Genomic DNA, 13,119 nt, shown 5'->3' on the forward strand with positions numbered 1-13,119 from the left:
TATATATATATATATATATATATGCAGGTTTTGGTGTCCTCGGGTGTCTTCCCGTGTAAAAGTTGGGGTGTCTAGGCGACGTTTCGACGAGGTCTCACTCGTCATCTTCTTGAAGATGACGAGTGAGACCTCGTCGAAACGTCGCCTAGACACCCCAACTTTTACACGGGAAGACACCCGAGGACACCAAAACCTGCATTCCTGTACCCGTGAAAATCTACGAAAGCATATATATATATATATATATATATATATATATATATATGAATGATTGGGTTTCCAAAGTTCTATAATTCACTAGATGCCCCTTCTTAAATCTGACATCTGCTTTGTTCCTTTCTTTCTCTACACTACCCTGTACTTTTCTTATAAATGTTTACATAACATCAGCCTCTTAGAATTGCAGACCTATTTAATGACAACAGTACCAATAATTTTTATTATCATTTGTAGGATATCCCCTTAATTCGGTACCACAGAATACTGCCTCTTCAACAGTCAATGTGGATTTTGATGCTGTATTTGGTGGCAAATCAACAGTACAAGAATTTAGAACTGCAACAGGTAAAGCTATTTAATGTGTTTCAAATTTCTGCATTTTATAAAGCCAGCAGCTACTTTTATTTGTCTAGTTATATAGGTCATTGGATTCAGTATTTGCCTTTTTATCAGATAATTATTTTATATAATGTCAATCTGTAAAACACTGCTTTCCAGAATGCATGGAAGACAGAGCGCCAATACTTCACATGTATGGACAGCTAGTGGCTAAGGAGTGGGAAACAAATGAATAAACCTGTCTGGCAAATTTCCTTCTTGCCATTTATTGCTCAGCCATAACTTTTCTCTGTATGTTTCCTTTCCTTGAACATGCATGAATAGCCTTCCCTCAGAGTCCTGGGCTGTTAAATGTTGTTGTTGGCATTTCCATTAGGCTGGGGAGACCTGTGGCCCTCAAGATATTGCTGATCTACATCTTCCATCATCCCTGACCGTTGGCCATTCTGGCTGGGGTTGATGGGCATTGGAATCCCAAAACAATTGGAGGGCAGCAGACATTAAAGCTCAGCCACAAGAGGAGGGGAGAATAGTCTTTGCTCTTTTCTACTTGCTAGTTAGTCATTTGCTGACTCACCATGCTGCCTAATCATGGGGATGAAGTCATACTTTAATTTTGCTTAAATGGTGTATCAAATGGTTTTATTCGCTAGAGGGTGCCTGTCTTTTTAAACTGATGGACTTAAATAATTTAAATTTAGAAATTCTAAGCTCCTTAGAATGTTTCTGATTGAATTGTCTTTTAGAAAAAAGTTACCTGCCCCAAAGTACAAGTGCTTAGTTTCCTGCTAATCTAATACCCATTGTGATTGTCCTTTTCTTTATTTTTGGTATATTTCAATGTGGCGATCCGGATCATGGATTTCAATGGGTAAGTTAATAAAGTGATTGTAAGCTTAAGGCTGCAATCCTATGCATGCTTAACCTGGGAATGAGCCCCACTGAATAGCACAGAATTCTCTTCTCTGTAAACATAAATAAGTTTGTGCTACCCCGGTCTCTGCCCTTAAATGTAACCAAGGAAGTAAAATCAAGGGCTTTAGGGTTCTCCTCTGAAAGGCAGCATTCTTCTTACTCATAGCAATGATTTTACATAGAAAGGCCACCTGGGCATTTATAGGTTGTGAGCAGGAAACTGCTCCTCAATGAGCACTTGTAAAGGTGTATGTGCAGAGATTAGTCTGATTGGTGTACAGACCAAAAATGCTTCTCTTACCCTCCTCAAATGCACATGCTTCCAGAGTTTCCTGGGCACTCAATATTGTGTTCAACTGCAAGGGAGGGAATGAATATGATTGTAAAAGAATACATGCCCAGATCAGAGCCCTCAATTGAAATGAATGTGGAACTATCTTAGATTGCAGAGGACAAAACTCAACTCCTGTGACCATAGGAATGCATTGTCTTAAAACATACTGGAACATAAGATGAGCCCTGTTTGATCAGGGCCTATTTAGAGACCCAGATCAGAAAACCGAGGCAGGCATCCAGGATGGGTTTGCACTTCCTCGGAAGAAGCACATCCACAGCTTGGGCCTGTTCCTGGATTCAACACTGTCACTGGAATCTCAGGTGACCTCTGTGACCAGAACCCCTTTTTCCAGCTCTGGGTGTTCCGCCAGCAATGGCCCCGTTTGGACAGAAATGACTTGGCCATCGCACTTTATGCTCTTGTAACTTCCAGATCCAATTACTGTGATGTGGTCCATGTGGGGCTAGCCTTGAAGGCAACTCTAAAACTTCAGCTGGTCCCAAATGCAGCAGCCAGATTCTGTTTAGATCTCATATAACTCCTGTTTTAAAACAGCTGCACTGGTTGCTAGTTTGTTCCCAGGTGCTTACAATTAGCGAGTAAAGCCCTAAAACACCCAGGCCCTGAATAATTGAAAGACTGCATTCTTCCCTACAAGCCCTGTCAGGTGTTAAGATTGGCAGAGAGGACCCTGTTGATTATTCCACTGCCCCCAGAAGCTTGGGGTGGGGTGCCTGGGAGAGTGCATTCTCTGCGACCGACCCTAAATTGTGGAACTCTCTCCCCATAGAAATGTGTCTGGTATCTTCATTATACAGCTTTCAGAAAAGGTTGAAGGCATACATCTCTTTAACCTGGCTTTTGACACCTAAGTTAAATATATATTTAGTTCCCAACTTATTTCTGTTATTTTAAGTTGCTTGTTTTAAACATTGTACTTTAATTGTTGAAATCTGCCTTGAGGGTAAAGGATGGGTAGTAATAATAGTCTAGCATCCTGTTCTCACAGTGGCTGACCAAAGTGCAAGAACATTCTCACTCCCCAGCAACTGCCTCCAACACTGAATGCTTCTCTATAGGAACTACCACTTCCAAGACAAACATTGCCAGGGGAAGGCAAAGAGCCAGTCTCTAAGGACCATTACATCATGGTGTTTTAACATGCCTGCAGTTCTTAGCTATTATATTTGCCTAACTCTAAGAACATGATCCTTGCATTAAAAAACTTTTATTGATCTTTATCATTCCCTTCTTCTGGAGAACTCAGGCCAATGTACATGGCACTCCCCCCTTTTCTTCACACCAACCCTTTGAGGTTGGCTAGTCTGAGAGATGATGAGTGGCTTAAGATCACCCAGGAAGCATAGTGGCCGATTAGGTTGCTGTACCTAATTCCAGCATTCAAACTACCACACACGCTGGCTTTAAAGTACTTAAGACACCTAAAGGCTATAATTGAAACATTGCTATCTAATTTCTTTTAACTGATTATTATGATAAAATAAACATTATGACCTCCCCATCTATGCCCACCCCAGTTTTGTAAATTTCCTCTTTTTGGTGCTGCTTGGGCAAGTCCATTTCCTGCACTGATGGTTGTGTGTGGGTTTTGGTTTGTGCTTTCTAATTTTACATCTCTAAGAAAGTGCAATTGTCAAACCACATATACATAGGAGAAACTGCAGTTATCTTTGTGTGCATTAAAATATTTTGTACACTTTCAAGACTGCTTGAAAATCCAGGGTTTAAGAATTCCTTTTTAAATCTTTGAAGTGTAAATCTTACATTCCAGCAGCTTATTAGAATTTTGTCTAGAATCATTTTTTCCAGGAATAATGTGGGGTTTAACCTATATCTTGTCTAATCCTTAAGCTCTTTTGAAATGGAAACTGTACATAAAAGCTAATGCTGGCTAGAATTCAGTTTCCATTGCTCTCGGTAAATAGTGTGCTTAGGTGGGTTTGCACATCCCAGTTTGCCAAAATATACATTCTGACATTTCAGTGAGTATCACAGTATAGGTGTAACTCTTATTCCTACATCTGTGGATGTAAGCAGACTATCACATATACAACTAATTTAACTAGGCAAAAAGGGTTGTGGCATTTTATTGGGAGAAGGGGATTTCTGGGTGGTGGTACCCTTTTTTGCCTTCTGTTACCAGTTGAATTGATAGCTGCAAACCAATAATACTCTTTTTTAAAAAGGTTATCTCCTTTGTACCCAGTCTTTAATTTACAGATGATGTATTGCAACCAACAGTACAAGCTCAAAATCAGAGAGTAGCTTTAATTGGTCAGCACAGTGGGAAGATTTTGGCCAATGACCTTGATTCTTCACTTGCTAATCTGGTTGGAAGTAAGTTTAACACTTTCATTTTTAAAGAAAGGTTTCCCTATGTTTATTATGAAAGGAATTCTAAATCTTAATTAAATGTTTTTTTGGTGTTTTATTACAGATCTTGGCTTTGGAGGAACACCATCGAAAAAGTGAGATATATTCCTTAATTTCATAATTTCTAATTATATATTGATAAAAATGTCCTTGACTTGTGTTTGCATTGCTGAGCTATCACAGAATTTTCTAATATTCAGTGTTGTGCCAATACAATCATTCCGTGAGAGCAAATATTGCCTAACAGAACAGACCTTAACCTTCAAAAGGAGACATTAAGCAATAGCTTTTTAAGATTGTTTTGAGTTATTAAGAAGATTTATAGCCTGCCTTCGTACAAGCCCAGGGGTTCAAGGTAGTGCATTATTATTTTTTTGTTTAATTTGGTTACATATTACAAATACATATACATACAGAAAAATAGAAAAAGAATTTTAAAAAATAGAGAAGAAGAAATAAAAAACATAAGAAGAAAAAGAAAGAAAGTTTTAAAAAGCCTGAACATTTTCAGTTATACATCTTTGTATTTACAAGCCATTTTTTACAACTTCTGGCTCATCTCCCTTATTTGCAACTTCCCGCCTCCCTTAAACGACTCCTAATAATTCATTATTTCTTATTATCTGTATTTAGTTGATAAGTCTGTGGAGAGCATTCTAATTGCCAGTGGGAGTTTAATCTACACTAAGCCAAGCAAAGTCTTGGGAACCTCTTTTTTCCATATAATTTATGAAAACATCCAGTTTTAACATCCAGCTAAAAATACAAAATGAAGCAAATATTAAAAACAAACCCAATCTCCCCATGTAACACCTGGCTGTTCTGGTAGTCATTTCCAGGCCAGGGTTGGGGCACAAATCCCACTTCAAAAACATGTGACGCAACTGATTTCATGAATAGCACTATTGTTCAAGTATTGGAAAAGAAAGATTTGTAAAACTTTCACCATCCTGCCAGTCTCTTCTGACTAGAGGGGAAAAAATCCAAATGTTTTAATTCTAAACATTCAAAAATTAACATATATATCTTGCTATAATCAATAACTAAAACAGGTAAAGAAGAAGTCCCAGAGTAAAAGATGTTAAAAGTCTAATTTAATTGACTATAAAACAAATCACCAATAAAATTTGCCTGTAAGTGCAGTGACATCAAACTTGCCACCATGTGCTCTGAGTCGTGCTTCACACCTTGGGTGTAGGGATCCATCAATAAGGCACAGGGTGTGGGATGTTCCTGGCACAGGTGAATTGTTAACATTGCTAATAAAAATATTGTTTTGACCAGGTGGTGGGCTGGTTGGTATGATTTAAAATTTGCCTAAACCTCTGGGAACTGCTTTGTGAGAGCAGTTTCCGATGTATAAAGCCAGCTGAGTTATCTGCTACCTTACCAGTGTAACTCACAAAGTTTTATGGAAATTTGGCTCTCTTACTTGCCAGGCTCTTTCTGAAGTAAGCACACCTTGAAACAAACGGAGGAAGTAATTTATTTTGCAGTTATGAATCTAATAAAAAGTAGATGTGGTGTTTAAAAAGTCACATATACCAAATGCTATGATCCAGGGGCCGTGAGGTGTAATTATAGTGGTAGCTAAAAGAAATGAGTGATTAACAGAACAGTTCCGTATATTGCAGTATCATTTCAGCTGTTCTCCATATGTAACTGCTCTGCTTTCAATTCGTTTTTAGATCTGATATGCAGTGGAATCAGCCTACAGAGAAGAAACTTACTGGTGGAACCAACTGGCAAGCGAAAACAAGCACCTCAACTACATGGAATACTGTCCCTATTCCTCCTGCTCCACAGATGGTAATACTTACAGTATTTTCAGCCTTTAAATTGTTTGTGTGTTTGCCTTTCCCCTGTATTTCACAAAGCATTCTTGTCAAAATTTTGAGAGGAATTTACCAATAAGGCTTTGGCATGAAATTTTAGAATCCCAAGGGAGAGGATTTGGACATGAAATAAATTGGAGGCTACAGTGCATCTTGTATAACATGTAAATACTTTAGTACCTTCTAGATGTGATTCTCTGTATTTTTTAAAGTATTTTTGTGATAAAAATATTGGCCAGAATCCAAAGAACTACTTAATTGCACACTAGGGGCTGGTGCTACCCTAGTGGAATTGTTGCCTTGTTTTTCTCTGAGCACTTTACAGCCATCATATACTGGCTTTGAGACTCCCCTTCAAGATGTTTATATTTTATTACTTTAAATGATTTTAATGTTGTAAGCTGCAGAAGGAAAATACTGTATTCTGAAGGTAGCTAATGTGTACTAAATTGAAATTAAAGGGTTTTGGAGAAGCAGCTGAAGAGAAACAGCCCTATAAACCCTGGTACATGTACACTTCTGGTCTCCAGTTCTTTGTGGATTGGTGTTTTATTTTGGATAGGATCCTGGCAGATATGGCAAAAATTCATAGCCTTGTATTCCAGCTCCCAGTAACAGGTGCTTGATGCCTTCTAACTTGTTTGTAGTAGCACAGATTGCAGCTTTACTGTTTCGGTGTGTATAAATGGTAGCTCTTTCTTAGATATCTATTATGCTTCCTGGTTGCTTCAAATCTGAGCTGAAAAGCATGAATCAAATTAATGAAAATATTCTCCTTAGCTATTCCTTCCTTATATGGAAAGAGAACTTTCTCTGTACAAAAGAGCAGTCAAATAATATAGCTGCCCCGTAATTTCATTCAGCCACATTGCTTTAATTCTTTTTGAATGTACAGTTACATGGTGTGCGAGACTGAGAATAATTAACTTCATAAGTAACTTGTCTTGTTTCTAGCTAAAGTCATTCTAGTTTTGGTATCCTGCTACTCCCAATAATTTTCTGTCCCTCCTCCTTTTTGCTATGCTAGAATGGAGTACCTTATCTTGGATATGCGAGTTCCTATCCTGCAAAATAAGATGCATTTTATACAATTACTTCAGTGTTAGCAGTGGAATTTGTAGCCAAATTTTATATGCAATTTCCCCCCCCCCCCCACTGTCAAAGGTACCTGCTCCAGTAACCTACCCACTGAATACACCTCAAGTGCCTGTGTATGGAATGGTAAGAATATTCACTCTTTATATTTATATAATACATTGAGAAGATGTTCTATTTTGAATGTCATACATCGTAATTTGCAGCAGTCTAATGAGCCTGAAATCTCAAGTACTAATTCTTTTGTTATTCTGTTGCATTGTAAAGTAGTCTGAAAAGCTTCTGCATGCACAAGGGAAGTTACTGAAGTATTTTTTATCTTGCTTCCCAGTACTTACCAACATTTTAATCAAAGTGTGGTATAAAGTTTTTCCCACTGCTTTACTTGGATGTCCTAAGAAATGTCTTTTATATTATCCCCAAACCATGTTTTAAGATTTGCCAGTGTGGTCTTAACATCTTTTAATGGATGCAATTTTAGCATCCCCTTAGACCAAGACCTTTTCACTAGTTTGTCCCTCCCCAAGGAAGTTATCTTAGCCTCCTCATCTCTTTCTTGAAACACACACAAATATTCTGTCTCCACCATGTTTTTTTAATGATGACCACAATAGCTTAGGTATGGAAATCTGAGGCTAAAACAGAATTTTAGTCATATTTTATGTAACTGATTCCATTCATTTGGTGGTGTTTATTATTTGGTGCCCATTCATTTGGTGGTGTTTAAAAGTGCATTCAAGTTGTAACTTAATCCACCCCCACCATTTATGTACAAATTCCAAAGAGGTGAAATACCTTGGCTGTATCTGAACTCCTGCATTTATAATTATGCTCATGTTGCTCTATGACAATTTATGATAGAAGCTGGCCATTACAGGTTGGTGGAATTAACTGGTCAACACACTTCTGAGTCATTTCAGTTCCTTGCAAGCAAATTCAGCCCTCCATCTCTCTCAGATTTCAGACAGGGAAAATTATCCTCTCTGCCAGACTCATTGGAAAGCTGCTTCCCGTAACAATAGATGTCACTGGGTTAGATGGATTAGTGGTCTGACTCTGTTGAAGACCACATGAAACCACTGTCTGAAGAGTGCAGAAACTGGCCGCTTCAGCAGTGGGAGTACTGTGTTCATGCATAAGTGGCTTCTGTACCTAGCCTCGAGAGCTTTGGCGTTAAGTTGCTGAAAGGGAACTAGAATTTGTTTAGCTTTCAAAATATATAGATAGAGCAACCATGTTCAAGCTCAGAGGATCAGTAAATGACTTTATACATTCCTGTTTCTGTCTGACATTTAGGTACCTGCTCAGATTGGAGCTACTCCTATTATGGCACCCCAGCCTATGATATATACCCAAACCAGCCTAAGGCCAACAAATCCTTTTGCACCTATCTCTGGAACACAGGTTAGTGTATTCCCTAGCATAAAGATGAAACTCTTCATGATTTCTGTAGACTGTTAACAGCACTTGCTACTTTAAAATATTTATATACTGCCCCTGATTGATCAAATCTGCTCCTTAGGCTGCAAAACATCATCACCATCACTATTTATATTCAACTATCTGTGAGTTTGAAAGGATACTGGTATGTTCTTTTACCGTCTCAGATCCTAAAGTACTTGCCTCACAGCACTGAGACCCCCTCCTAATGAAAGTTAGGCAGGCTAAGACTTTCAGATAGAGCTTGATCAGCTCCACTAACAGAGTTACAGAATGAATCAAATATACATTTATTTAAAATGTGTGTGTGTGTGTGTGTGTGTGTGTGTGTGTGTGTGTGTGTTTTAAAAAGCAGTTATGGGCCCTTCAGCAATGGGTCTGTCAGCAACTGATTGTGCCTGGATGTTGCTGGCAGGAAACAAACCAGTTCTTTGTTTCTTATTTTGTTTTTTTGTTGAAAACAGACAAAAAAAATGTTTGCCTAATTTGCAATTAAGATGTATTTTATTGTAGTTAGTAGAGTAGTGGAACTTTTATTGTGATGAACGTTCAAAAGTTAAGACTTGATACCTTGTAGTTCAACTTTAAGAAGCAGGGCTTCACCCAAGCCTCTGATTGATCAGCACAACATTTTAGAGATATTCCTGGGATATTATTAAGCAGATGGAAGGTGATCTGTGATTTTAAATTTTTACATGGTTTTAGTGTGTGTATGTGGGACGCGGGTGACGCTGTGGGTTAAACCACTGAGCCTCTTGGGCTTGCCAATCAGAAGGTCAGTGGTTTGAATCCCCACGACGGGGTGAGCTCCCGTTTCTTGGTCCCTGCTCCTGCCAACCTAGCAGTTCGAAAGCATGTCAAAGTGCAAGTAGATAAATAGGTACCTCTTCGGCGGGAAGGTAAATGGCGTTTCCGTGCACTGCTCTGGTTTGCCAGAAGCGGCTTAGTCATGCTCGCCACATGGCTCCCTCGGCCAATAAAGTGAGATGAGCGCCGCAAACCCAGAGTCGGTCACGACTGGACCTAATGGTCAGGGGTCCCTTTACCTTTACTAGTTGTGTTTATGTACAAAATAATTGTTGTGCACCAGAATTTTGTTTTAAAAAATATATGAAAAAGCAGTTTACAAGTATTTTGTGAATAAAAATATGTAACCTTAATGACTTTCATTCAGCTTGTTTTTCTTTATATATGTTGCAGATACAATTTATGTAGACCCGCCAAAGCAGCAAGACACTTTGACAACCAAATATTGGTAGAAAGAAGACTGAACTTTTGAACTGCGGTCCTCACTAGGGCACATACCTGCTTCCCATACAATATCAATTACTTTGAATTGCTGTGCTTTAGAGATTATTGTTATAACAGTCACTATGGTATGAAATCATGTTTGGTTTTGGATAGCATAAGACTGTTTTCAGTGGAAAGCTGAAGTATTCTGAAGCTGAAGGTCAGCAAAATATGTAAGGAGAATCCTGACTTTCCCTTTTTAAATAAGAGCTTACTCGGAAACTCTTTGCAGCATTTCCATGCAACAGCTAGCCTCTAGTAAGCTAGTGGAGGGTATAATTATTCTATTTATTTTCTCCCAGAATTCTGCGGCCGTTGTTACCATGGCACCACATAATGAAGTTGAGCAATAAACCTTTCAGATACTCTTAAGCAGTACCTGATACAATAAGACTCTGAGAAGAATCTTGCATTATCAGAAATGCCAATATTGACTGCTTTTTCTCATGCTAGACTAGCTTCTTCTAATTCACAAATTTTGTACTGTGAGTTTTAAATGCTGTGAATCAACTTTTAACTAAATGTAGGCCATTAACAGAAAACTATAGTCAATTGGCATTTCAGCAGAGCGTTGCCTTGCCAAGTGATAGAGCTATGCTTTGGCAGAGACTGGGGCACCTGACCTATTCTGAAGAAAATAGTAAGTTACAAAGTAGAGTGTGTAAAAGTCCTGGCATGGATGGCAATAGCTGCACTTCCTTATGCAGCCTCTTATGTACAGATAGCAGCATCATTTCATACTTTAGGTAGAGTTGCCTTCATGTCCCAGAAAAAAGTCTGCAGGTGGCCAGCAGCAGTGAGTCTGGGAAGCTTTTTGCCCTTAATTTAAGATGTAGGGCACCAGCATTTTCTTAGTCATTCATCATTTACAGTGCTGCACTTTAAAAACTGGAAAATTGTGTTCCTGAGCTCCTCTATCCCTCTATAGCTTGCGACCCATGTTGTGGGTAAAGGAGCAAAAGAAAATTTTAAAAGGGCCAGTCACTACATAAAACAAACTTTTTTGGGGGGAGGGAGTGTAAATATTTGTAAACCCTGAAATACAAAAAAAATCTAGTGCTGCATAATCTTTTCTTCTTTGTAACACATTCAAAATGCAGACATTGTACTGCTTTAAGTCATTTAGCTCAAATTTCTTTTGTATTGAAAAGTTCAGACCATTATCCTTCAAGATACTTAAGATATTATTGCAGTGTAGGAGAATGTAAGATGGTCCGTGATTTTCAAACACAATGCCCCAAAATAATGAAAGGATTACCTTAAACATTATTTTTAAATTTGTCAGATAGAATCCAGGGCATACCTATGAGGGGAGATGGGAAGCAAAAAATGATGATTATTTATTTTTTAAAAGAACATTTTAACTGAAGAAAGCGTGCAAACTGGTTCTTTCCTTTCTATCACTGCTGTGATGATTTTCTTGTCTTGAGCTCATTGCGGTAGCAATAACAGCAAAAAGCCTCTCTCTTAAATGTCAATGTGGCTTTCTTTCATTAAGCTTGCCCCTTTTTATCATTTAAAACTTTTTGCAGCACTTGAGCTTGATCTTCCAAGTGTTTTTGCCAAGTTATTGGCCCTTGATCCGTGGGAAGGGATTTGCAGAAACAAAAAGTACTTTTGTGGCTCAGGCTGTGTCAAATTCTAGAAAACCAGTCTTTTCCCTGTAAGTGTCTTTTGTGTTTGTTAATATTGTGCCAAGAATGTAAATATATATATATATGCTTGCTTCAAGAAAGATATACTTGTTTTGTCAAACTAAACATGATTTTTTAAAAAAATCAAATCGTTTTTTTACATATGTGTTTGCAATTTGTAACCACTAACTTTGTATGGATTAAATGTTGCAAGTTGGAAAAAACGTTTCAGACCAAATCTTGGACATGTACTGGCAAAGACATAAACTGGATGCATGTACAGTAATTAAATGTGGAAAGTGAATTTTCAAGGGCTTTGGGCTTTAATGTTCTCTCCTGGTTTGTCCAAAACCAATATTTATTGTAGCCCTATACAAGCTGGAGCAGCTTACTTAAAGGCCTTGTTTTAGTTGATATTCTAGTGAGTTAATTCAAATGATCCTCATTTAGGATTTTAAATCATGCTTCTAACCAATTTTCTGTCTTTTAATCCAGTTTGGATCAGTACATGTATTTAAATTACACAGATTTTATAATAACTAGCTAAAATGTTTGATCTCAGAGGCTGTGACCATGTAAAGTTTGGGGTTGTAAAATAGGCAGCAACCTTTTTTATCCCCCAGATATTATTTTCTAATAATTCAGTTCAACTGTGCTTAATTTATTGCATTTACTGGCTGCAGTCTTACAGCAGGGAACTTCATGCAATACCCACCTCCTCAGAGAGAGGGCAGCTTCAACTCTCCAAATGAATGGGTTTATGTATGTCGTTTATGTGCTTTCTACAACATTATACAGTAATCATTGATGTATCCATTAAAATCAGATTCAAAGCATAATAATAGTCACAATAGTCCCATGGTAGCATAAGCCCCCAATGCTTACACATTCTTGCTTCTATTCATATGCAATTTAATTCATTAAGGAAGACTGGATTTTGTAATTTCTCTTTTCGTATCTAACTTGCCAGCTCAGTGACCTGAACTCAAAATGTTACTGAGTATGTGCATCTTCTCATGCTTGCAATCTTTGTAAGCAGTGTGATACTTGCACAACCTAATTTAACCCTTTCCCTACAACAAATGTGTGGGGATTCCCCCATGCTCATACATGAAGGTAACCTGTAAACCCTAGTAACGGCATTACTCTTAACCTGTAATGATTATTTGAGAAATTCTTTTTAAGAATTGTTGCCCACTATACTGGTGTAATTTTTGTGAGATTCAGTTTTACATTCTGTCTCCAATAACCCTAAACTTGGAGGTTGTGCTTTTATAATAAATGAGCTTTCTAGACAATAAGTGATTATCTATTTGTTCAATAAACCAATGGCATCTTGTCCAAAAAAGTAAATAAATGTCAGTAGCTGTATTTTGGCTGTCAATATTAGTACTGAACCTTTGTAGGTAATAGTCTGTAGTTCTTTAACTTATATATAAAAACCTCCCTCCTTATCAGATCTTTAATGTGCAATTGGTGGGGTGGTTCTTGAGTATGATTAGAGTGCTGTCTTTGCTTCATATTGAGAACAGTGGCAAGGTGTGAGATCAAAATAAATTGGGGGAAGAGCAGAATACAGCCATGGCTAGTCCAGTGGTGGAGGAAGCCTTTCAGGCATGTG

General features: G+C 37.9%; 1 protein-coding gene across 2 annotated transcripts in view; it reads left to right on the forward strand.

The window, feature by feature from the left end:
• Window positions 1–11,809, forward strand: part of LOC309361985 (phosphatidylinositol-binding clathrin assembly protein-like) — a 42,609-nt gene extending 30,800 nt beyond the window's left edge. For both annotated transcript variants that reach the window (XM_081897405.1, XM_081897404.1), the window contains 7 exons: window positions 454–564; window positions 4,052–4,168; window positions 4,269–4,299; window positions 5,893–6,013; window positions 7,204–7,260; window positions 8,431–8,538; window positions 9,775–11,809. In XM_081897405.1, coding sequence (XP_081753531.1) covers window positions 454–564; window positions 4,052–4,168; window positions 4,269–4,299; window positions 5,893–6,013; window positions 7,204–7,260; window positions 8,431–8,538; window positions 9,775–9,789 — 560 coding nt within the window. In that variant the 3' untranslated portion in view covers window positions 9,790–11,809. The remainder of the gene's footprint in view (window positions 1–453; window positions 565–4,051; window positions 4,169–4,268; window positions 4,300–5,892; window positions 6,014–7,203; window positions 7,261–8,430; window positions 8,539–9,774) is intronic.
• Window positions 11,810–13,119: the final 1,310 nt, after the last annotated feature.

This window comes from Podarcis melisellensis, assembly GCF_964234715.1.
Source record: "Podarcis melisellensis genome assembly, chromosome: Z".
In the NCBI taxonomy this organism is placed as follows: Eukaryota; Metazoa; Chordata; class Lepidosauria; order Squamata; family Lacertidae; genus Podarcis; species Podarcis melisellensis.